This window comes from Clavelina lepadiformis, chromosome 2, assembly GCF_947623445.1.
Source record: "Clavelina lepadiformis chromosome 2, kaClaLepa1.1, whole genome shotgun sequence".
Lineage (NCBI taxonomy): Eukaryota > Metazoa > Chordata > Ascidiacea > Aplousobranchia > Clavelinidae > Clavelina > Clavelina lepadiformis.
This window is the reverse complement of record NC_135241.1, coordinates 781,219-807,405: the sequence shown is the minus strand read 5'-3', so window position 1 is coordinate 807,405 and position 26,187 is coordinate 781,219. Positions and strand designations below refer to the sequence as shown.

The 26,187-nt window shown below is 39.8% G+C and overlaps 4 protein-coding genes across 6 annotated transcripts; 2 read left to right on the top strand and 2 right to left on the bottom strand.

Annotated features, from left to right (window-relative positions):
* Positions 1–220: 220 nt before the first annotated feature.
* LOC143446939 (lipase maturation factor 2-like) lies at positions 221–6,775 on the bottom strand. The gene is made up of 17 exons (XM_076946807.1): positions 6,455–6,775; positions 5,353–5,517; positions 5,167–5,261; positions 4,938–5,053; positions 4,141–4,253; positions 3,846–3,871; positions 3,484–3,636; positions 3,238–3,379; positions 3,019–3,153; positions 2,832–2,937; positions 2,376–2,460; positions 2,054–2,239; positions 1,751–1,805; positions 1,491–1,604; positions 942–1,162; positions 755–869; positions 221–637 (listed from the first exon to the last, which is right to left on the bottom strand). The coding sequence occupies exons 1-17, from the start codon at positions 6,555–6,557 to the stop codon at positions 582–584; spliced, it is 1,986 nt and encodes a 661-aa protein (XP_076802922.1). The 5' UTR covers positions 6,558–6,775; the 3' UTR covers positions 221–581.
* A 1,736-nt stretch (positions 6,776–8,511) lies between these two features.
* Positions 8,512–11,981, top strand: LOC143445148 (nucleolar complex protein 3 homolog). Its single transcript, XM_076944045.1, has 9 exons — positions 8,512–8,847; positions 9,636–9,832; positions 9,903–10,055; positions 10,161–10,476; positions 10,642–10,882; positions 11,076–11,249; positions 11,321–11,485; positions 11,555–11,717; positions 11,825–11,981. Exons 1-9 carry the CDS (start codon positions 8,558–8,560, stop codon positions 11,959–11,961), a joined length of 1,836 nt encoding a protein of 611 aa, XP_076800160.1. The 5' UTR covers positions 8,512–8,557; the 3' UTR covers positions 11,962–11,981.
* Positions 11,982–13,689: 1,708 nt separating this feature from the next.
* LOC143445147 (uncharacterized) lies at positions 13,690–15,527 on the top strand. The gene has a single exon (XM_076944044.1). The coding sequence runs from the start codon at positions 13,899–13,901 to the stop codon at positions 15,282–15,284; it is 1,386 nt and encodes a 461-aa protein (XP_076800159.1). The 5' UTR covers positions 13,690–13,898; the 3' UTR covers positions 15,285–15,527.
* Positions 15,528–18,788: 3,261 nt separating this feature from the next.
* On the bottom strand, positions 18,789–26,152 carry LOC143445145 (serine/threonine-protein kinase ULK3-like). 3 transcript variants are annotated; one of them, XM_076944040.1, is made up of 15 exons: positions 26,016–26,152; positions 25,747–25,890; positions 25,540–25,660; positions 25,049–25,153; positions 24,729–24,835; positions 24,250–24,366; positions 23,971–24,126; positions 23,643–23,748; positions 23,347–23,387; positions 23,091–23,181; positions 22,907–22,974; positions 22,374–22,449; positions 22,168–22,256; positions 21,817–21,906; positions 18,789–19,359 (listed from the first exon to the last, which is right to left on the bottom strand). In XM_076944040.1, exons 1-15 carry the CDS (start codon positions 26,139–26,141, stop codon positions 19,267–19,269), a joined length of 1,530 nt encoding a protein of 509 aa, XP_076800155.1. In that variant the 5' UTR covers positions 26,142–26,152; the 3' UTR covers positions 18,789–19,266. The 3 variants fall into 3 exon arrangements, with proteins under 3 accessions (XP_076800155.1, XP_076800156.1, XP_076800157.1); XM_076944041.1 differs by having other exon boundaries at positions 21,817–21,903; XM_076944042.1 differs by having other exon boundaries at positions 21,817–21,877.
* Positions 26,153–26,187: the final 35 nt, after the last annotated feature.

The window sequence follows — 26,187 nt, the reverse complement described above, 5'->3', positions numbered from 1 at the left end:
ACAAGGTCGTTTTTTTCTTACTTTGCATGTAATTGTAACAGTTATCATGGCTGTGTCCAAATTAGTCTGGTTGAAGGGTAAGTTTTTCGAATAATGTTTGATTTTGTTACTTAAGATCCATTTTTTTGTGGTCACAGCTGCTATAACGTGACTCGAGTCAAGTCAATGACTCCTGTTAATACAACACTGATTTAAGCAACTGTAAATAATGCAGGCAGGTGGTTAGCAAAGACAGTTTTAATGTATGGTTGAAGCTGGTTTATGTTACGTAAGATATCGAGGCCAAATTGCATTCCCAGCAAATCTAACAAATGCCAGTCTTAACAACAGTCGTCCACAGCTACTACCTTGATTACAACACAGACAAAATAAATTTGAAAACTGGAACTTTTCAGCAACAAATGCCAAACAAACAGATGGTAGACGCCAGAAAATCGCAACCATTAGAAGGTGAAGACACGAAGAAAAACATAGACAGCTCATAACAATTTGTGTGCAATGAGGTTCAACGTCACATGACGTGGACAGGTAAGTTAGGGCATGATTGGCAGGCTACAGGGAACATCGAAAACATTCTTCGTTTAATTCGACCCGAAGTTAAATGGCAGGATGGAACCAATGAGTGACAGGAAAAATGCTGGAGAAGTAAAAAAAGTAAATCAGCCATGTCCAGAATGATCAAAAACTTGCGACCGTTTAGTAACTAATTCTAAGAAATAGTAGTTGGTAGTTGATCCTATGATAACCCGTTCACCTGTTAGAGCAAGAGACCACAATAAGAGTTCGGGAGACATTTGCTCAGTCAATTCTCGAACTTTTCTACAAAACGTTTCCACCATTCCCGGTTCTGCTCTGACTTTGGGATGAGACTAAAAAAACGCAGAAAAGTTTGTGCAACAGCTTCCTTCGAAAAGAAACTTAGGCTTAAAGCTGCAGCTCACCAAGGGCATTAATCTGTGGTATTTTAAGAACTCCAAAGCGGTCGTATCGTCTTTTTGGATTGCAGGAACATAAATGCTCTTGAATTCTCGCTTCCACCAAGCTTTTGGCAAACCACCATCCTTCAGTGGTCTCGTGTAATGATAGTGGTATAGAACTGCCCTTATAAGTTTAGGCGGCCTCTCTTTAAATGGATTCTTTGACCGATCAATCAATTTTAGGACTGAAATAGAAAATTATTTTTGCCGTATTAATTCCAACCAAACACAGTTTGATCCAGCTTTGTCCAACCTACGAGTTGCATTATCCCAGTTGAAGTTTTTCATTGTTAAGCTATAAGCATGTACACTGCACAGTATAATGAGCACTAATTCTACTTCTGATTATCGGTAAAGAGTAGTTGAGAAAAATTTTAACAGCCGGCCGACGTTTTTGGCGTTGCGGTTAGACAGAGCTGGTCTAAAATTATGAATATTTGCATAGTGTGGTGGTCAGGGTTTCATAAGACTAAGTAGAGTTGAAGTTGCCGTGAAATTATGAACTGATTTTACCGTCGGGTTCTCCACGAAGCAACCGATGCATGAAACTAATAAGCCATGGATTTCTATGGTAGTTGTCCAACGCCGCAAACCACATCTGCCAGTCAAGCCGGGGCTGGTGGGGGGCTGAGAATGAAGACATGTTTATGAACTCTTAGGCCAACTGGTCGATAAGAAATATTACAGTGTCAATTATAAAGGCAATGACACAGCCATGTATAAATCATAGCGAGCAATTATTGAATCTTGTTCATTGGCAGCAAGTCACTTACCGACCCAGGGTGGAGACACGGTTGTTTTTCCCGGCTTGTAGTTGAAGTGATATTCCTAATATCAGATAGCACAGGTGACATTTGTTCAGAAAGTAATGTTAATAATCCCATTCTTGCAGTAACAGGTGTCACCCGTTTAACATTTCAAATTTTGTGATTGATGCCGTGTGGTTGCATCAACTAAATGCCAAGGGTTGTGCACAACAGTGACTGATAAGATTTGACGGTAAGCGTCAGACAGGAGGCATCAGTCATTGTCGGCAAAAAAATCTTTACACCGTAAAAATGTACCCATCACTTTACCCTCCAGTTCCCGTTCTCCGCGTGGCTTCCTTCCAAGACAACCTCTGGTCGACCTCCGACCCCGGTCATGCGTCGAAATAATCCGTACGAATGCACGAGATCAAACCTTAAGCTTTGACGATGCCACGTGTGTGCTATCGGCCACAAATTCCCACTGAAACCCGGCTGCAGACTCGAAAATGGGACCTAGGCAAAAGACACAGTGGGGGGGTTGGTTTTGGCGAAAAGTTACAGACAAAAAATGCAAGGAGTTGATAATATTAACATCGCCATTATCACGTAAAAGTATCAAATAAACATCTACTCGGTTGATATTACTCACCATGCTGATAGTTAAAATATAAACCGACGGACCCAGGATCAATAAAAATTTAATGAGAGTGTTAAGGCTTCTTCTGAATAGCATTCTGCAATTTAAATAGTTATGTGAAAAGACATCGGAAAACATGAATTAGTACGACACTTCTCAAGTTTTCAGTTAAAACTTGCCCAGTTGCTTATCATTGTTCCATTTGTTAATCAAAACATAAATCATTTGGACATATCTGTATAGCAATGGCTGCTATTTATACCTCTAAATTTTAAACTTTTCTTTTTTCAACGTGAACAATTTATTTGGTCAAGAAGGATTAATTTAATGTGTAGTGACGTATGTTACCAATACAAGGTCAACCCTGTCAATTACTTGTGCTTAACGTCTACCATGCAACCATGCAGGTGTTGGCATTACAGAGTATAACACAAGATTAAGTCGAGTCTAAACTTAATGGGAACTTACTTCCATACCATACAAATTGCCTTCAATGTAAAAGTGACCACTCCAAGAGCAACCAAATATGGCATCACCCATTTCATGAACTCATTCAAATCATTTGGTTTGAAGTCTGCAAAACAAACAACAGATGGCTATCACACCAGTCAAACCATGAATACTTGAACTGCTTAGTTTTAAAAGAAAGTTGTACTTAGGAAAAATTTTCCGTTCTTGTAACCAAAGAGATGATAGATCCAGTATCCATAAAATCCCAACGCACCGAGGCAGCCGATGAAATTGACGAAGCTTTGAAGGGGTGTCACATGTTGGATCTTAACTTGTGGCTCTAATAACCGATGAAAGCAGTATTAATCATACCTCAATATGTTCTATGAATCTATGGGTTTTCTAACATTGAAGTAAACCTTACTTGCTCTGATGCAACCAAATGTAAAAAATTCTTTCAGAAAGTCGAGATGATCGTCATCGAAAAGAGACAGGCAAAGCACAACGGTGACAATGTTAAAGAAATTGTAATTTCCACTTAAATAAATGAGTATCATGAGAAATATCTGCAAAGAATAATAAAACATTCAACGCAAGTGATACTGGACCAGTAGTAGCCAAATATCATTTCCAAACGTTCATTCACTGAAGCAGCCAATGATGTGCAAACCTGGGCATAGGCAGCTACCAGTCTGTGCAGTCTCACTGGGCTAATGAAGAGGAAAGGAATCGCAATTTCAATGATGTATGCTCCTATCACAGACAACTGGTGGACAGCGTCGGGTGACTGATGGGCCCACCATGCTAGAGGGGTGGGAATACACTGAGGAAATGAAATCACATCATGATTATATCATAAATCATGAGATCATATCATGAAATCAATCATTGACAAATATACGTAAGTTAAAGTCTAGAAATTTTGGTATATAATTTTGGTATTATAATTTAAACCGCATAATTATGACAGTTATGTATTTCTAGGCAAAGCTGATTTACTTCTATTTTTAACTATGAAGCAATGAAACATACCTGACTCTCGTAATGGTAGTTCAGTGCTTGAAAAAAAAAAAACAATATTTTACGCCACAATATCATAAAACTTAATTTAATTGAAGCACCTTACAATTGTGAAACAAAGAAACCGTTCATTGCAAACGAATAATCCGTGCAACACAACAGGCTGGAATTTATATCCTCAGACTGAAGAAAAGCACAAATTGTCGACCATTTCTCACCACACCTGTCTGGATACCGAGCTCAGTCGAATGCATTCCCAGAAGCGATGGCGTATAAAGTTTTTATTGCAAATTTCTCATCTTGTTACCTGTAAGCCCCCACCAGGTGGGGCACTGGCTCGTCAGCTTCACAATGCCTGACGCAAACATCAAACGGAAGAGCAACCACTTCACGAGAAAAAATGGCAGTTGTCTGTGATAACTGAAAAAAAAATTAATAAGATTTCAGAAAATTAATGCACCATACTTATGCAAACTTCTGATAATGTTTTAGTATCGACTAGTTATCACATAACACTAACACATTGCCACAATGTATGTGCTATTCACACCAAAATGTTACTCAGAGTCACAGCTCGTTGGCTCAAATCTAAAGCGAGCCATTAATTACTTCAAATTACACAAAGCTGGCAAAATTGACGGCAAATGTTCAATAAAACGATGCAAAGCATTGCTTGACGTTTCATTAACACATGACAAGATGAAGAACCTGGTTGACATGGTTCATAAACTTAAAGATAACGAGCACATGCAGCGAGGTTCAACAAAAGCCGTCCGAGGTTTCAGAGTAGATGGTGGTGAGATTTATTCATTTCACTACGTACGTAAGTCTTTTGAACCCAAAGCAAACAGTATTTAAGCATAAGCTAAACCTTAACCTTATAAAATGGCGGAAATAGAAGCAAGTGTGAAAGGAGATGAGATGTACCTTTTCCAAATATGGTTCAACATGATAATATATTTCACAAATATTTTGCTGAAACCAGTTAAGTATTTTGAGTTATAAGAAATTTTGAGTTAACACGTAAGTGACAATGCAGGAGTGAATGAAGTTTAGCATCCACTAGGAGAGATAAACAATTTCCAACAATACAGTTAGTTCTACCTGGCTCCTGTGATGGGGTCAGATTTTCGATTAACAACAGGTGCAACGAGTATGGTGAGAAAACCAGCTTCAAGCAGCAGTATATCCCACTGAAACCAGAGGAATGTTTCTCCAACCTGCAAAGGAAATTGATAATAACTCGTCCTATTTTCTCTAAATCCTAATGCACAGTTATAAAAACAGTTACATCATTATTTAGCAATCAACAGATTTTTTTATTTAAAAATACCTTGTAAATTGATAAATACAGAAGCCATAGAATGCAGAGGAAGGGCATAATTCTAACTTTTTGCCACAAAATGCAGATAAACGAGAAAAACACACCTGTAAAAAACACCGATAGAAGTTGGCATAAATAACGGACAAAGTATCAAGGGCTTTAGATGAACACGTAGTAAATTCCAACTTAACTCACCAAGAAGAGAAAGAATTTCCAAGCCAAGATCAGGGTCGACTTTCATGAACCACAGAAGTGTGGGTGTGTGCAAGAATAATGACTCAGCACTTTTCCCTTTATTTTCTCCGAAGATCGTTTGAATAAGCGAGTGGACGGGCATGATTCCATTTTTCCCGTATAAACCTGCAAATCGAGTTTGTGATAAAATAACACAAAAAATATATATATATATATATACCTATTAAAGCACAAATTATTTACACAAAAATAAGTAGAGGGCCCACCAGCTTACAGGTGGCATTTTTCCAAATTTATTCATTGCTCCTCTGGAATTGTATCAATAGCCTAACCCTTTTAGTCACGTGTTGCACTAACTCGGGTATTTCCATTTCAGCTTAACATTCATTTACCCAAACAATTTGCATTTTTTTAACAACGTACTGATGGATTGCTACACCTTGCACCTTACAGCCCGTCTGCAGGGTATAGCAATTTTCGCCAAGATCTCGGGTGTGCAGAAGCAAAATTCCGGTGTGCAAGGAAGCAGCTGGTGTACATTGTGACTCGTGGTCCATGGCTGCCCAATGCTTGTGCAGGCAAGGTGCACCCCATACGTTAGAAATCAAAGAAAAAATCAGTGACTCCCAATTTTATTCCTTTTAGAGGTTTTGGTTTTAAACAGTATGATTTTGCAGTATAAATCGGAGCAACAATTAGTGTCTCCTCCTTTTCTGTTTTTTTTAAGGCACCGGTTTGTCCTGGTTTGCAATGCCATTTTATATGTCTGATCAATCCCAATGCCTGACCATGTTTTACGCTGCACCAACGGTATAAACCCCTTATTTCCACTGCAACTATGATTCCTATTTTAATAAATGAAGCTGATTTTAAGGCTGTTGGCTTTGCTTTGATTCAATTATCAGTGCCATTGCCACTGTTAAGTTATAAACCTGCAAAAGATAAAACTAAGGAAATTTCAGGATCTAGTGTAAAAGTGCACAACCAATGGACGCATTTGCATACTAGACCCAAGCTACTCAAATTGTGACGTCATTTGGCTGTGCACAGTGACAGCTATAAAACTTAACTTGAAACTAACAACAGTCAACACAAGGCCTACCTGGTATCTGGACGTATATGGATGCAAATGCAAACATATAAACCAATGACATCAAACGTAAAAATAAATCCCTTGTTCGTGCGGTGTTGTCTCGACGTTCCATGTCAATCAAATTGTAGGCAATCCTATAAGGTTTGATGTACCACACGGCCAGTCAGTTACAAAAGATCTAATTAACGTTTACAGCCTAACATGCACCAAGTTATTAGACGAACCAAAACAACTCTGCTGTCTGTCACAAGAGTTAGTTTGTTTTGGGTCCCATACAAAGTAACAAAACCGTTCACTTTTCGGCAAAAGCTTCAACGCTAAGGGTTTTTGAAGGTACTCCATCATCACTTCCGTGTTTACGATCACTCAGGAAAAACATTTTCTCATGCTCGCCGGTGAAATCTTACAAATACAGCATAACATTTTGATTAATTATTATTTGTCGTTATTATTATATTAATGTCGTATTTTTTATTAATATTTGTTATTCTTATTATTATTTGTCGGCTCAGTAACACAGCGGTTCGATCGCTGGGCTCGCAATAATGCGACCTGTATTCGATCCTTAGCAGCGCTACCGTTGTTAATGTCCTTGGGTAAGAAATTAACAACACCTGCTTCTGTTCAGTGGCCCAGAAACCAGATAAACAGTTTCATATTCGGGTAATACAATGAAAAAATTAAAATTAAATCAAAAAATGGATATGTCAATCGAAACTTGGTAAAGACAAGCTCGCTAATTCAGATCGAGCGATGAGGAATCATTGCCGAGTTTAAGTCGTGCAAAGACTTCTTCTAGCTTGAAGATAAAGATTTTGTGATATTGTGCCATAAAAAATCCAAAAACTGCCATAGGTCTCTGTCCAGGCCTACTTTCCAGTAATTTTATTCTGGAATGTGCAATGTAGAAATTGTTTTTGAACAATTGTGCGAGCAATAGCTAATCTGATTGTGCGCTAGAACGTTTGCACATGGGCCTGCTTGTTGAAGTTGAGGTTTATAAAGTCAGCCTATATTTGCAGAATGGCATACGAAATAGGGGCATATTTTGTCGCTCTACAAAATGGGGGATTATCAGGAAAGAACATCCTTATTCAGTGGCCAGCCGTAAACATTAAATCAACTTGTTAGCCTGTATTATGTCTAAGTGATACATTTACGCCTAACGACGATAGGCTACCTAAACGAACTGTTTGCTTGCAAGCTGGGCATTTTCTATTAATGTAAATGAAACGACTACGTGAACGTTCTAACCTTCGTATTACGTAGTTACGTATATTTGCTTGTTGTGAAGAGTCGTAATATTATAATAATTAGTAATTCAGTAATACAATTGATGGACAAAATGAGGGCAAACGCAATAGGTTTACCAAGTAAAGACATGTACCCGTACGCGGCACGTCAGAATTGTGGTTCATTTATTTGTCATAATGAGTTATAGCATTGGAATAGCTGATGCTCAGACTGTCAGAATGGGACATGGAGTCTAGTATGCCAAGTATGAAAGTGCACAATTACCTCAGAGTTACCAAATTATGACGTCATCGTATTGTGGGGCCGAAAAGAAGTGACGGGGTTGAGACCTCGGGGCCGCGTATATCACCGACATAATATAACAAAAAGTGTGCCACTTACATCATCAACATGTACGCCGAATATTTTATTCATCATGCTCATGTATAACAAATAAAAGAAGAATTGATGCTTCAGTACATGCCATCACACCAAAATTTGAGTCTTTGCACGCACGATTTCTTGTCAAAAACTGCTGCACTTTCCAGTCAGGCTGATATATAGATTAACAGGTTGCATCTATTAGGGAGGTTTCCCCTTGGAACCCTATAATTTCCCCCGATACATCGACAACATATACTCACATTTTGCACGCCCCCATTCGGTTTGTATAGTTACCAATGTAACTAACTGGCTTTTATTGAGCCCCCCTCCCACTGTCACTTGTTACTTTTTAGTCTAATTAGTCTACTCACTCAAGACATGAGAAAAACCTTTTCTTTATAAAAGTGTTCTGGTTATGACATCAATGACAATAAAAACTTACTGTTTCAACCCTGTGTAGGTACCAGAGGCTGTCTATCCATTTAAAGTTTAAATATGGTTCAACGGAAAAGAAAGAATGCTAGAGATCGTCCGGCTTTAGGTTGTGAAGAGAATTTCGAAAAGAGGCCGAGATTATTTCAAAAAGAAATCTTGCCCCAGAAGAATGGCAAGATAAGGAACCTTCTTCCGATTAAAGAGTCGTCAGGAAAGTTCATCCCTCAAACATATGAAGAACAGGAAGTGCTCGATCATCAGGAAGATTACGAGGATTCCAAAACTATCGAAAAATCTGTAGAAAAAACATTGCAACCTGCCAGATCCAAAGAAGAACTTCTCATACAAAGGTTTGTTTAGGATTTTCTCCTTGCTCAGTATTTGTACTTAAGCTAATCTGCTACTATCTCTTAGGAATGTTTTGATATGAATTCAGAGCAGGACAGGTCCCCTGGTTACCTTCTGGCATGAGATATTTGAATATGTACATACGTTGAACCCGATCAATACGTTACTTTTGAATTTTATTGCTTTAGTGAAAACCGGCAGTCTAATTTGTTGGCTTAGTTTAAACTGAGACAGCGTTCCTGAAAATTTAATCACCAAGAAATCATTTACATTTGATTTTTTAGCATCAAGGCACAGTGCCATGTTATGTGCTGGGTAGAGAAAATGTCTGCTAAGTTTGCCATAAATGATCAAAATTTTCAAAGCATTAAAAGAAAATCATCTCTTTTAATATTGACCTTTTCCACTGTCTCTCATGTGCTCTATAATCTGAAGGATATTGGTGATATGTTGCTGCATCTCATAAAAGCATCGATAACCCACATGTGATACAGGCCTACGCCTCAGCACTTGTATTGATAATGCAGTGGCAGCAGTGCAGTGTAATACATGTAGATGAAAGTCACAAGAAAAATTAAAATAAATGAAATAATTTAACCTCTAGCCTCTAAAATAATTTATGGAACCTGTGCCTTCCACAATATCCCTGCAGGTTCACATTCATGTAAAAGTAACATAGTGATGTCACAATTATATCATCGATTCGTAATAACACTTTTAAATGACTGCTCTTCCGTACTAGACCCCGATTCCTTGTCAGGTAACCAAAACTCGTATGATGTTTATGTAGAAGGAAACTGATCGTTGAAAAGAAGGAGAAAATCGCGCTTCTTTCTTCATCCATCGTTGCGGATCCTCAGTCAAGTTTGAAGATGATCAAAGAGCTACGGCTGATGCTTGAAGATCGCGACACACCCGAGAGCTTTGTGACCATTCATAAATTGGTCATCGCATCACTAGCTTGTCTTTTTGTTGATATTATTCCAGGTCAGGTGTCATTGGATTGGCATTTCGTTTGTAAACTGTCATATGTGATGGTGTGAGTTATTTTTTACAGGTTACAGGATCCGTGAACGGACTGAAAAGGAAAAAGAAGTGAAACTGAGCAAAGACGTTAAAGAATTAACTGACTACGAAGAGGGTCTGCTTCACCATTACCAACTCTATCTGAAATCGCTGGAAAAGTTTATAAAATACAGAAAAAATCCTGGTACGGCTTCATGTTTACAGAAATGAAGTTACTAAATGATTAACTTATCTAAGAAGATAGTCTGGTGTTGATTGTGACGCAATTAATGATCAAATTCTCTGATAGGAAAGTACAAGCTTATGAGTCCAGACGCAGCTAAAAGCCTCGGAAAAGTTGCAACTCACTCATTGTCACAACTCTATGCTCACACCGCTCACTTTAACTTCCACGCCAACGTAACCCTTGTGCTGATACCACTTGCAAATAATGACCCCGACTGTGATGTCAGAAAGACTTGTTGCGAAGCCATTTCCACTTTATTTTCCTTGGACAAAAATGGAAACTCTTCGCTGAACACGGTGAAAGCGATTGCAAATGTTGCCAAAGAGGTCGGCCCAAAAAAATTGAATCCAGAATTTTTGAACACTCTGTTATGTCTCCGGTGGGTCATGGACATGCTTTGATTTGATTTAAGTCAATGATGTCAACACATCAATTTTATGTCCTTGGATGTGTCATGTGACCATAGTCAATCTAGTCATGACATAACTTATGTGACTGTGTGTGCTCACAGCTGGAGTTAAACTCGTCTTGTTTATTTTTTCAGGATTAAAGTTGTCGACTACTCTATGGTGGGAATTGCTAAAAATAAAGAAGAAAGAAAAAAGATGAAGGAGGAGAAGAAGAAGCTCTCCAGGAGGAAGAAGAAAGAGTCAAAGATTGAGCAGGACAAAGACCAGGAGTTGAAGGAACTCGCTGCCTCCGAGGACCAGGAGGAAAGGACAAAGATCCACACAGAGATCGTGCAGCAAATCTTTCTCATCTATTTCAGGATTCTCAAGCATGAGGTTGTTGGAACTTCATTGTCAGATCGTGATTGATCTTAATTGCTGTGCATAAGGCTGTGATGTAGTATAAGAAGTTTTTCGCGTCTGTTTTTATGGTTAATTCCATCCTCATTGTTTCGACATCACAATACGCTCTTCTTTATCACAGTAGAACATTCCTGTGCCTTGAACCTTATTTTGTGGCATTGTTTAGAACGGCGGTGATTGCCGCACAATTCTCCCGTCAATACTCGAAGGATTAGCAAAGTTTGCTCACCTCATCAACATTGACTTCTTCAACGATCTCCTCAATGTTTTGCAACAGCTCGTCTCATCGGGAACTCTGTCTCACAGAGAGAACCTGCATTGTATTTACGCAGCATTCCAGGTAGATCTTGGATGTGGCTGGTGGTTTGCTCAGGTAGTTATTTTCATGCATCTGCTCAATTTTCCTTTCAGATCCTCTCTGGTCAAGGTGAAGTGCTTAACATTGACCCAATTGAATTTTACAAAATTGCTTATAAAATTATCCTCGAGATGGCGTCAGAGAGCAACACAGAGCATTGTAATGTAGAATTGCTTCTAAAGTGTCTTGACGTCATGTTGAATAAACGAAGAAAACAGGTTCGTATCAGTCGCTACAATGAGATATCACAATGTTTGATTTTCCACCTAAAGCAAGTTATGCTGCAGGTTACTCTGTTGTCCTTATGCGCTTTCGTTAAACGACTTTCAATGCTGGGAATGCAACTGACCTCAACGGGAAAGATTCTTCAGATTCTCAAACAAGTTGGAAGACTTTTAAACAGCAACAGCAGGACCAACTGTCTGTTTGATGTTGAATCTCTCGCATTAGGTTAGCTGCTGTTGTTGTGACGTCGTTCATCAACTTGTTATTTTGTTTAATTTAATTGGCATCTGCCATAAGCCCAGTAACTTTTCAATGCATTTTTATCCGTCCAGGAAGTTACAACCCGGAAGTAAATGACCCCCTTCACAGCGGGGCCCAATCAACTAATTTGTGGGAACTTCACCTGATGCGTCGCCACTATGTGTCAGTAGTGAGTCGTTCTGCAGAAAATCTCCTCAAACGAGGTTGAAATAAAAATCTTTCCGCATTTTTGTTCGGTTTGTGCGAAGTGCATGCAGTTGAAAGAAGTTTTGTCAGCAACAGTGAACGATTTCTTATTAAGAAGTATTGTGGTTGGCTAAAAGTTTATTGAGTCGTAATCTGATCCCGCAAATTTCGAGCTCTGCGGTTAAAACTTAAAAGAATTTTGAATTGCGACATAACCGAAAATCTTTGTATTGTGACATCATATTGTTATGAAGAAATAACAACGCTGTGCTAGCTACGTCATAATTACGGAAGTACAAAGTGATTAATATAATGCGCCGTAGATAGTCAGCAGAAGACAACCACAACCGGTTGTTATGTCTGATGCGCTTAAAAATATCATCCGACTTCGATGCGTCAACTGGAAGCGTGTAAAGACATAGACATAGACCGATTTTAGACGGTATTAAGATTTCTTAACTTGCATAGAAAGATGATTTGCTGCGAGGAAGCAAACTCAGTCCGAGAGTAGTTGCGTGTAATGATAAATAAGTTCAGGTCGTTCAATCGACTTGTTTTACAAAAAAAGGGCACAAGCGACTCACAGTAACACAAAGTTTCACATGATGACCAGCGTTTAAATTATATGTTGACTGAATGATTTCTATACATTCCACATTGTGCCAGTCGGTGGGTAAACTTCCGGTTCATCCCGAAGTAACCAGCGGGCATGGTTAGCTGGCACGGTCCTCTACTGCCGTAGTCGGATGAAGTTGTTCGGTAAAAAGAGTCCATTTTTCTTCCATATCCTTGCATCAAATGCGCCTCCCTGAATCTTCGGGGAAGTTTCCGCCCTTCCAGTGCCCCCTCCGATACTTCTGACCCCAATTTAGGGGCACATGTTCTGTGCCCCACAGCCGTTTCCGTACTTGCGTTTTCTTTTTCCATTTTGCTTCTGCGAGTTAAGGTTCATTATTGTTTGTTGTTTGAAGCTAATCCTGGTGGAAAATGATTGTTTTGTGACGCCACAAGTCTGCAAACAATCATCTTTTACGACGACATAATTTGATGTTTATTTGTGGGGAAAGGTCATTGACAGTAGCAGAGGTTTGTTGTGCGTTGAAATTCTTCACCGTGTTTACATTTTGTGGTTTTCTTTACAACGTTAAAACGACCGCTGGAGAAAAGGAAACGATTTGGTCAAAGGAAGTTTTTTGACTTAGGTGAAAATGAAAACTTTAAGGTCACGTTTAAATTCGTCTCTGATAATAAAAACCCGATTTCAAGTTTATTGGTAAGGAGGTGGCGAAAGATAGGTTTTGGAAAAAGTTCAATTTTTCGCGTTTTTGAGAAATCTGATTTCGCGACGTGTGTGGTCAAATGCTCAGCGAAGCGTAACAATGCATGGACGCGCACGACGCTGTAGCGCCAGAGTCCCAGATACGATGTTACGGCTTTGTCGGGTTAGGGCTGAAATTTTTCCGCTCCATCGATGAGGTGTCATCGCCGATTTGCAGTCGCAGGATCCCGGCGAGATTGGAATCACGATCGGCGACGAGAGAAGACGAGAGCTCGCGCAAACAAATTAAAATAAAATTGCGATGATTTCATTGGAAACGATTAGTTAGACCGAGATATTTATAACAAAGTTCGAAAACATTACCCAGTAGTCGCGCGAATTGCTTCCAAGTCAAAGCTTCAGGTTGAATAAGATTAAACTTCGGCTAAAGTGAAAAGAACGTTGGCTACAACCTAGTCCTCAACGTAGTAGTTATCAGGTGAACGACGACCGCAGTTGTCTTTTTCAAAGCTTGAACCGGTTCAAGCTAGTTAAGAAAAGCAGAAAATTTGTGCAGAAAACAGTTCTAAGTTGACCAAAAATCACTGGAAAATTGTTACTTCATGATTCGTCAAATTCAAAGCTTTTAACCTACTTTGTTTGCTGCAGGTCACAAAAAGTTTTGAAATTAAAATCTAAAAATGTTTATTTGCTTCGTGAAAACAATGCTTATTGCGTCATCAGTGACGTTAGTAAGAAGTAGAGAAAGTTTCTTCCTTCCGGCTGAATACACGTCAAACTTTGATGACGCCATCGACATCGCCGTGGAGGAAGTATTTCAACCGAGAGAGATTGAGAATTCGGTCGATCCCTGGAGGATGTGGTTGGACCTTCCGGAAGAAGATCTTACCAGCAGCATCCAGAAAACTCTTTCCAATCCAGCTTTGTGGGAGTCGTGGAGGAGTCTACACCGGGACACGAGGGACGTTGTCGTGCGAAAGTTTCTTCCCTCCCTCCTAGGAGACAGAGGATGGACGATTCACTGCTCCGATGCCTATAGGCTGTGCGAAGCGGACAGCAGCTGCGCCTGGAAGTTCTGGAATTTTGTTTCCTCTTGCCCTACAGCAAAAAGCTCGGTGGCGGAGTTAAGTATTACGTCACAATGGGATAACGTCTTCAAGTCGCTCAGAAAGACAAGATCAGTGAGGAAACGATTGCGAAATCGCGGAAAAAAGCGCGCGAGAAGTCGAAACGGGAGGAGGAGGAATCGGATGAAAAAGCGTCGTCAATATTTGTCGCGCATAAATCGCGCGAAGCAAAGACGAAGGCGGGTCAAAATGGCGACTATTGTCAAAACAGAAACCGCGTATTTGCATTATTGGATGGGAAAGCACTGGCCCGGCATCCACGACAAGAGACGTGATCTCGGAGGAGATCGCTGCTCCTCGAAATGTCTCGAAGCTCTTAAAATGCTAAATAACACGGTTTACGCCCCGCTTTTGGCGAAGTGCGACTGTCGCGCGCGGTCCGACGGTCAAGACCTGGGCGTTGATAACAGCCAGGATGAATGGAACGTGCGAAGTTGTCGCAAACATCAACTTAGTGCTGATCTCTGTCGACCTCGAATCTACAAATCTCGATCTGCGACGATCGGATGTACCGAATCCCGCATCCGTTGCGAAAACAACCCGAAGTGTCGTCGTGCCCAAGCCCAGTTTCTCCTGCAATGCAGTCAGGTCATCAACGGAGTCATCTGCACACCGGAATGCGCGAAGGCGATGGGGAAGTTGCAGAAGGCGTCCCGATATTTCAACAGTTGCATTTGCGACGGCGCGGAGAGGCCAATTTGTGAAAAAATTCGTTCCAACATCAAAGAGCTATGTGTGAAGCACGATTGCTCGACCAATCATGAAACGACACGTAATGGTCAAGTTGTAATCAACTCCACAAAGCGCTGCAGGTTACGTCACAGTGACGCAGAACCGCTGAAAAACAGCGCTCTTAATATCCACGGCTTGCGCATGATCTTTTTTAAACACTTTAAAACATGGTCGCTCAGTTTTATCGTCATCTTATTTTTGGCCTGAACGAAAATGTATTCCTACTTCGATTGTTTTATATTTAAACTTTTTGTTCTTTCTTCAATTATGACGTAATTTTCTGTACACATCGCCTTGATTATCGTCCTTAATTTTATCAACTTTGCGTCATGGATGAGCTTTTCTTCTACGTGGATGACAACGCAGACAGAAAATATATTGAGTTTTTATTTAAAAATTACATTGTTTTTGTTTTTGTTGTTTTAACAAATGAAAGAATTTCGGACAAAATTTATAACTTAGTGTTCAATCCGACGCAGCAAAAGGAATTTTTACTCTACCAAGAAAATGTCAGCAAGAATGGATAAGAATCGATAGTTTATTCGCCTTTTTCTTTATTAACCATATTATTGATAAAATATTTTAAAATGGTCGTTATATTAAATAAAAAAACAGGCAATGATCAAGAAGAAAAAACTTAAAAATTGAGTGAACTTTGACAAGTATGCTACGTTTGAAAAGTACAAACCGCTTTTACAGAATTGAGAAATTTTAAATTTCGGACAATCTCGATAATGTTACGAGCTGGTAAAAAAATTAGGAAGTTTCATTTTAAAGAATTTTAGTCTCAATTACCGGATTAAGACATCCCTGGCGAGGATTTAGTGTCGCGTTTCTTCCCGCGCACCGGTCATGGAGCTCTAATTACATGAAACGAGGCAAATTAGCTCTGAGTTGTGGAACCTGATGCAACTCCCGCTCTGACAATGACGGTTGACATTGTCGCAAGGTCGAAAAATTCTACCACACACACACACACACATTTGAACACCATTTCTTAGGCTAAGGTTTCTCAAGTTCCACAAAAATTTCGAAAGATTGAGAAACGATTTCGTTGATCTGATCCCAAAAAGCCTCTATATCGCATCATTACAAAGTATGCGATTATCAGAACGTACAATCGCTGGGTAGGAACATTAACAAAACAATTGAGGAGAGGTGTTGTTTATTCCAAGGACAAGAAAGATCATTTTTAACAAACTTCGGCCATCGGTGGAAGTAGATTAACACAAACTTACGGTCAATCACGATAAGCGTATTACCCGCTTAGCAATAACATGCTTATTGTTTGGCTCTACTGGTTTTTACCAAAGATTTTCACCGGTTTACGTTATAGAGACTTTTTGCGACATATCACTGACGTTTTGAATTGCGATTGGTCCTTCGGACCACCCACCGAGATATGTAAATATAAACTTTGATGTCACGTGATGCGTATAGGGTGTACCCAAAGCCTGGTCGCGTGGACTGCAATTGTTAAGGTTTTGGAAAAGTTTTGACCCGAAAGGCGGAAAATTAAAGCAAGCAATTAACGGATCGGTTTTCTGCCCTTGCATTGTTTACGCAACAGTCGACCATTATTACTAACTAGACGGCAATACCACAAGAAAGGGAATTAGGGCAATGCATGGAACGGAAAGTTGTTTTTGGCCTCAGCAGGTTGGGAGTGGGACCACACACACATTGTAACATGAAAATGGCCGAAACCTGTTTACTTCTAGAAACAAGGTTTTCATATTCTCTCAGCAAATGTAAATTCATTTTTGCAGCCAGCCAAGTCCAACAGTTGGAAGAGGAGGGCGCACTTTCATGAGCGTGTGACTTTATTTTCACCGCCGTCAATCGACAAATGGGCGAAAATAGTTGTGGCGAGCGAAAAACAAAATAAAGACTCGCTTTTTTGCCGCTTAATGCGCTAAAACCGACCAGTTTTGACTTAAGCGCTCTAATCAACTTGTCGCTAATACCAGTCAAGTGCAAGCCACCGAACGATCACAATAACGTACAACAAACCTATCTGTGACATCACAGACCACCCACATATGATTGACACGCATCTCTGTGACGTTAGGATGAAGGATTAATGTATTAGTGAGCTCTAGTTGACGGAAGGCGCGAAGTTGTCTGGGTAAAAACAACAAGAACACGCGCCAAGCTCTCGCGAATGAAATGGAGTCAGAAAACAGTCGACAATCAGAGCCCATTCTGGAAGGCGACGAAAAATTGCCTGGTAATTTACTTTGGCAAGTCAAGTTGCACTTTCAGCAGGCGCGGGCTTTCCGATTGATTGTCCATTTGTGTGCGCTCTGCTTAAAACGCATCCAAGAAAATGCGAAAAGATTCCTAAAAAGTGTAATTAAATTACCAAGTCAAATGCTAATCCAGGGCAATTTACCTTCAGAAATCAACGCTCTGTCTTCATTAGTTCAATTACTTGGAACGACTGCTCTTGAGATTCGATTAACATCGGTGTAATCATGCACTTGAGGGTTTCCTTATACTCATTTCGCCACCTACGCGACAACTAGCTCTCATTCGAAAATTCCTTTGCCTTGGTCGTCGAAGCCTTTTAGCACTGATTGACGCTTGTGAAAGAAATTGAATGAAATATGTCAAGTTTGTTACAAGTTCGAGAGGAGAAGTCACAGCAGGCTCTCATCGATCTATTGTTGAAGCCCTGGTTTAGCATTCAGTTTCAGCCCTTGACAAAGAAATGTAAAGTGACCGGAACGGGTCCTTCCATGCGATGGCTTCTTATAACGCCCCAATCACGTAAAATTCATCAGTCGGTCAACAACACGACCCCGGGACTTTAATTGTGGCCCCACCGGGATAAGTATTCCCCAAGAAAAACATAAAAAGGCTGTTGTTCCTTCCCCCCTTAGCTGTGCAAGCTTCAACTCGTTGTCGGGGACCTGAGGTTACGGAAATAGGGTTATTTTTTTAGCAAATCTCACCAAGACGTAACAATCGAACGATTTAAATGATTACCCACCTGTGGACCACACGCCACGTCACACGCTTTTGTTTTCATGGCAACCTCCGTACGTTACCACTTAGCATCAATATGAATTGTTTCTTGGGTGTGACCTCTCTTGAACCCGGAATCCCACACACGCAGTCGGTCATGCATGGACGATTTTCAAGGAACTATACCGTTCAATAACACCGGAAGCGACGTTATCAAGAAACAGCGAAAAAAGCGTCGCTTCGACGGTTTTTTTAATCCGAAAGCTCTGGTGAGTGGCAAGATTTAATGCAAATGGCGCGGGTAACCTGGGGCGTGACTTGTTATTAAGTCATGGCACCGTGAACGCTGAGTTTACATTGATCGGCATAAACTCCCAGCCTTGGCCGAAGGAAGCACACGGCAAGCCCCGCTTGAGGCATGGAAGGCGTAAAACAGCATCTTCGCGCTAATCCTGAAGACAAACAGGGCGGGTATGATGGGAAACCCTGGGCATAGGAGCAGGCCTTGATAATCCCTTAACAAGGTTTATAAATTTTTGTTCTCTCCGGTTTGACCCGGGTTAGCGGGAACACACAAGAACGAAATCGTTTGTCGTTTCCATCTCGCGCTACAACTTTCTACAAGACAGAGCGGAGTGCCCGTCTCGAGATGTGAAAGATTCCAAGAACTGAACCTGACCTCATTTGAACTCCGATATCATGCATGACGTCAGGCAGGATTTGTCAACACACGTATGAAGGTCGTAGTGAGCGAAAATGGGAATTTTATTTGAAATGCAAAGCGAATACACGAAAGCGTCACGGTCAAAACACAATATGCAAAAATAGCATAGCATAGTGGCGTGGCGTCTGTCAAATAAATGCGATGAATCATCCCCTCACGTAAAATCTTGTTTAAAAATCAAGTACACCTGGCAAGATAATCCTTGGGATCATTCCCTTGTTTTGACAGCATGTTATTTAGTCATAAAACAGCGTGTGTGAGGTAACAATGCCTCCCAGTTGAATGTAAAGAGGAATAAATTGAAATCGTTTTTATGCTACAGGTAAGAAATAGAAATGTACTATACTGGATTATAATATCCATAAAATACAATTCAGGTTTTAATTTTAAACATTGATGACGTAAAAGCCGACACTGGCGGTACCAACTGTCAAATCCAATAAAAGTGCATCTTGAAGTTGGAAAAGGAACCACGTTGAAGAGTTAAAGCTGAATTCATTTCCCGTAAAAATGAAGAACAATTGCACAGATGAATGATAAAACACTGATAACCGTCCACATAGACATCTCATCACTGGACCGAACATTCTAGAAACATTACAAGATTTCTATGATATTTTGACCACGATGTAAAGATTGAAACTATTAAGGCACAAACACACTAAAAAATTTGACACGAAATAGTTTGTGTAAATTCAGCTAAAATATGCTAGTGGCACACAAACCACACCAACACATCAGATCCAGTAAAGTTGAAAATGGGGTTTGTCATCGCCCAGGGGTAACAGAGATGGGTCACTCAATTCATCCTAACATGGGACTATTTGAGTAGATTTTGGGGATTACCTACACAAACCTTGTTACGCACCGGGGGCAAACATTTCTGCGTTGTTTGAACAAAAATTACCGCTGTTATTATGACATCACAAAGGCGGTTATCACTAGTGACGCGGAAACACTAATTATGACAAATTGATGTGACCAATCAGCGCTGAGAGTTGACAACAAAAAAATTCAAAACTATTTCAAAATATCAGAAATTTTTAATAAGTTTGTGACTGGTTTAAATCAATGAAAAAGAATTTTCTGCCCAAGTGATGCATAAAATCTCTATTTCGTCACAGGGGTCATTTATTACGCAGCTGGATCAAAGAAACGCCGATAGACAAACATCAGTGATGCAACGTATAAGTTACAAAGCCATAAAACATGCTCTGTCGCGTACTAGATGCAAGTACTACGCCACGATGCCGCGATCGCGTTTATTTAACATCGTCCGCGATTTTGGCTCAAATTAATGAAGTTTCGTGTTTTATTTACGAGACGTTGCAGTCAATCACAGCCTTGCGTCTAAATCCTGACAAATATAAAAACAAGTGGAGTACTCCGAAGCGGTAAACACAGCTGCCACAATGCGCGGTGCGTATTAAAAGTTCACAACAAAATAAATCGACAAATCATCATTATGTTTTACCAAGTGTGATGTCACAATGCCGCAGAATGATTAATAAGTAACTTAAAGCTTTCACAGCGGTTCGAACCATAACTCGATTATTTCCAGCGCAAGCGCCCTAACTGAGGTTTGAATCGTTGTGAAACGAGACGACCACACAAGTCGAAGAAAGTAAAAGTCGTTTCAACGAAGGAGCTCTAAGATGGCAATGAAGTAGATATTTCTCACAAACAACCTCATTCATTGTAGCAAATTCCTTATACGTGACATACGACAGCAGACCTAAGCAATTTTCTTTTAATAACCCAAGCTCTTGTTTTAAATCCAATCGAGATTTTACGAAAATGAGCGCATGTACAACTCACACTTGACATCTACAGCTCGTTGTTACCGAATATAGTTCTACACAAATTCACCAAAGATACGCGAGGGCTGTATTTATAGGCAAGTGCTGTAATTTACCTTCAATAACTGAGGCATTACACTTAATAAGAAACCCGCCAATGAAAAGAGATCGGAATTAGCAGCGTGGAGCGAATTACTATAAGTCCCAGGCTCAAGTGTCGCCCACCGCACACGTCAGTCATAGAGCGGCTCAACGAAAAGATACTTTCGCGCGAACAGCTGTGTCGGAGCAGAGGTGTTGACAAGGGAGTCCCGTCATATCAGATTATTTCGTCTCAAATATAGACTTGGAAGATACGACGGGGCAAGGTTAAAACCGGGGCGGGGGGCGAACTAAATCCCCTCAAATATTCACCTTAAAAGCGATTAACGGGGTAAATCACGTCGTTGGTATCTAAAGGTCACGAAACACTCTGCAGTAATAAAATAACCGATGACCCACAAAAGGGGGTGCGGTGCGATGCGGATCATCGTAATTGTTACTCCGAGATTGTTCGACAACACGCAAAGATTTCTGCCCGGTGACGTCACAATACTTCGCGCGATTTTGAGTTTAGTTACGGTTCGTGACGGAAGCGATCGCGACGTGTACGTTCTGCGCGTAAAAACATAAATAAAAAAAAACTACAGTAATCCGGTTTTTTTCACAACCTTCCATTTTAACAAAAATTGTAATTCAAAAGGTCCAAAGACATTGGCCAATGACTACCAACCTTTTCCTGCTTGTAGACACCTAACTGCAAAAATTTCTTTCTTGCGAACCCCCAACCTCAAAATTGTTACTTAACAGGCTATTTATGAGGATCCCAGGTTGGCAAGCACTGACATAGGCGTAGGACGCAAGCAAACCCACACAAAAAGTGGAGTGTAAAAAGTCGCATCGTGCACTGTGACGAGACATCGAAATGATATCCCAAGCAACCGCAAGCAGCTCACCAGCGCCACTGCGTGAACCAAAGCTAAAACAAACCGGACCAGACGAGGTCGCCACACTCAACAACCTGGAGCGGGCAAATCTTGTCGTAGCCGGTAGATTTCCACAAACTTCAGTTAGAGAAATACTAAGTCACAAGTCCGATGAAAATGAAACCCAGGAAAATCAGCTGCTTTCCTTACTTGCTTATAACATGGAAATCGATGGAATCATGTGTCAATCAATCAATCAATCAATCAAATGTCAAACTTACTTGATTGCTGCTCATTTTCCTCCGCCACACTTCTTGATGTCGCTTGTTCAGTTTGGTGAACCTGGTGACGTCATCATGTGATGAGATCATCAATAAAATATAACATGCATGTAATCAAAGAATGCACAAAATGGTAAAATTCTTACACCACGCCCTTCAAGCGCAATGTATTATGTTGTATGCTGATGTTTTACGTGTGTGCAAGTATGTTTGTATTATGTTTTCGTATTACTTTCACCAAAATTTTCAAACATTGTAATTTCTTACACAACGCCCTCCAAGTGCAACGATTGATGTTATTTATGAATGAAACTACACAAAGACGACATGGCAGCGACCTTAGCACCTTACTTTAACATAACTGCTCAAAGTCTCCGCTCGCTTCAGGGAAATCTGCACCTCTTGGTGAAGTAAATCCCTCCTCCTGGACTTTCCCTCTTCTGTGGAAAACAATCGCGACAAAATTGAAGTGTACCAAATATACAAACAGGTAGGCCACTAGTCAATTACAACTGGGCTGCACTTAAGCTGGCAATCGCTGTATTCGTGAAAATTACCTGATAACAGAGGTAGTAAAATTTCAAGGGACTTTTTGTAAAGATCCAACGCTGCTGTGTAATTTTCACTTTCCTCCTGGTGATACACAACAAGATCATGCATTCCTGTGCTGAATCACTCATAATGTCGATTCATTATTGATGAAGTAACATATAAAATACATACCAACGAGCATTGTTAACAGGTTAAACCAATGGTTCCCAGCATGGGGTGAATGTGGGTGTTGTACTTTAGTTTCTCATAAATAGCCTACTAACAATTTAGAAGTTGGGGGTACGCGAGAAAGGAATTATTGTGGGTAGGGTCTAGAAGTGGGAAAAACTTGGGAACCACTGGATCAAACTAATGAAAGAATTTTGAAAGAGTTATCTGTGGTTAGGACTTTAGGTAATTATTGCCAAATTAAATGATCATTGTGACGCGTTTGGTGAAGATTGTGATGTCAGAGGGAAAATTACAGTTCTTGCGACTTGACTGGCGTGCAATGTGCTAACCGATGAAGTTGAAAAATTAATATAGAAATGAAACTTACATTTGCACGGGCCACTGACAGATATTCTAAACCTTGCAGCATGGACGGATTGTTTGAAGATAATTCTTCTGAAATAAGAAAACAGCTTATATCAACAAGTTTCATGCTACAATGATATCCTATACAAGTATACATAATACAGGGAATACAGGTCTCCACGTTGTCATGTGCTTGAACAACTTACTCAAAACTTGCGTCGAACTCCTTTCAGTTTGGTTTGTTGTGGGTTTTAGTGAGAGCTTGAGCTTCTGGGCTCTTTCACAATAGTCCTTCACCTTAACAAGCAACTTCAGTCAATAAAAATCAACAAATAAATCAAAGCTGAGTTTAACATTGTACAGATATTTGACAGCTACAGTAACGAAACTCTACAGCGTTACACATTCACAGTTTACTAAAACACAGAAGCAAATATGCAAAATACCAAGACAGAAACTTACGTTTTTCCTCAAAATTTCTTTTCTTGAAGGATCCTGTTCATCTGCATAGCAAAAAAAGTACTTTGATAATTTTATTGCCATTAATAGCAGTTTTGTATTATTCATATGATGTAAGATTGGCTAGGTTTAAGGGAAATCTTTTCAAACGGTTGAAAATTTAAGATATTGAGATAAATTGTCAACGTAATTTATATGCTTAGTAACAGACGCAAACTAATTCGAATGAAAACACTATTAAAGGCGTTTTTTGCTGATGGCTACGTCACAATGATTCTATACATCCTGCCAGTGCTTACAATAAATAGCAGGTAAGAAATATTCGATCGCTTGTGAATAAAGTCTTATCGCATCCGCCACGTTTCCTTTCTTATCTTCCTCCACTGCACTGGTGAAGAACAGCGTCTGACCAAAAGACACAAATCCCACATCATTTCGGTTAAATGAACTGGACCAATAGGAAACATTTCAAGGTTCCAAGTCAATTCAACCCAAGGGATGATAAAAAAAAACAGAACGACCAAACCAACCAACGTATGTGGATTGCATAAACTTCGAGTCAAAATGTCCTTAATTTAATCGTCCGTGGGTTGAATTGACCAACCAACACATTTTCCAGATGCTTACGGCTTTCTGCACACAACATGCAGAAGGTTTGTGTTCGAGATCAACAAATTGATGGGCAAAAAAATCCTCGAATGAGATTCGCTGTAACGGGTCTCGCTGTAGTAAGCTAACGAGCAGGTCACGACAACTGCTAGAAACTGAAGGTTCGACAGGAATCTTCACAAAGAAAGCACGATAAACGGTCTTGAACATATTTGATACAAATTTATGACAATGTTCAACAAAGTTTTATAGAAAAATTGCAAGAAACAGTACAAAGTACAACATGTTGTGTTTCACCTGGATGGCATAATCACTTTTGATTTTATCAGTCAACTCATCGAATGATCTTGAAGCAAATGGCGGTTGCCCAAACAATGATTCATACAAGATGACCCCGACTGACCACAGGTCAACCTGGAAACATATATTACAAAACTGAACGTGCATTAAGCGTTGAGTTTTAAGGTTATTGCTAAGTTTGGCCGACAGTAGCTCACATGAATAAGCTAGGCATTTTTTCAATGTGATAGTTTTGTAGCAGAGATATACTGATTAAAAAAATGGTTTATATTCTTGAGAATATAAATATTAGTTTTTAATAATCATGCAAATTGAAATCTGCTAACTTGGCAGAGCAAGTCTGAGCAAATTTAACGTAACTTTCATTATTACTCATTGCTTTAATCTGTCTGTAACATTGGTATTTGCGAGAATAACAAGTATGATTAATATTTGTCAGCTTAGTTCACTATAATTTAAAATCAAATTCTGGAAACCTTTGCATCATAATGGTGTTGCAGAATCATCTCTGGAGCCATGTAAAGGGGGGATCCCCTGAGTGCAAAGTCCTGATTTGACCCCAAGTACTGAGCAAAGCCAAAATCTTAAACACAATTAAAAAAATGAGGAATGAAATATAAGCCATGTCAATTAGGGCTTAGAACATTTCTCTACAGTACTTAAGGGCATTTGCAACAGGTTTCTTGCACTATTCCCTGTATAGTGTATCCATGCGCATAGAAATCAGCGTCTACTTTATTCACACTACTCGTGGCACGTCAACTTTAACAATTCATCTCAACTGACGTCGCCTCACCTGCAAGTTTCAGGACAGGGTGGTGGCCAGTGGTGAGCAGGATATTCTGTGGCTTCAGGTCCATGTGAGATATATTGTGCTTGTGAAGTAACTGCAGTGCCGATGCTGTGAAACAACTCACTAGTTACCTATAGTAATTTAAAGTGTTGTGGTTGGTACGAACGTAATTATGTGTAAGAATGAAGAGTGTTTGGCGATATTCTTATTCTTTTTAGCCAGCGCTTCTTAAACTGTACCTTGCAGAAGCGGATCTTCTTCAACGTGTTTTGCCTAACAAGTCGTTTCTGTAGTTCACCATAACAGTTATCTTTCATATTAGCAAAAAAGTTATTAGCATTGGGGCGTGCAACTATTTGTTGGGAGACCCCTACGCCAACAACAGCCTAAATACGTCTTGGTTTTTTGATGTTCCGTAAAGCGAAATAACAATACTTGGTGTGCAGCAGCTAAAAGAGTTTAAGAAACACTGTTTAAAATTTACACTGACTCACCTATTTGTTGTAAAAATCTTTTCACTGTTAACTCTGGAAGAATTCGTCGTGCTTGAATGAACGTGGATAAGTCTCCACCACCACAATATTCCATTATGAGGTAGATATACGAGTTGTCCCACTTGAATCCAAAAACAAATTTACAAGAACAATTAACGACACAAACACTCGATGGGAATAAAAGCTCATAACGGACATTAATCTCACCCTAAAGTCAAGCAGCTGCACAACATGTTCATGTTTGATCTGTTTCAGAATCTCGATTTCCACAAGCAGGTTTTCGATTGAAGTTCGATTTAAAGTGGCCTTTTGGATGCATTTTATTGCTGATACCTCCCTCTGCTCACCCGACTAAGAGAATTGAAAGAAGTGGTTTAAAAACTTCTCTAAAAAACAACTGACTTAGTCCAACTCAATATAAAAAAATTCTTGTAGGATTTTTATAAAAACTTGAACAATGCTCACGCTTAAGCCACCTTTTTATAAGCCTTGTACACAGTTGCATAGGTCCCACTGCCCAGCTTCTGGGTCAGGACGAAGTCATCAAGTCTTGGTGGATTAAAAGTTGGCGTCTTCTTTAAACTTCTCGATGATGCAGCCATTTGTCTCTCATTTTAAGTGTTTTATTGTATTCTTAGCAAGCCCTAT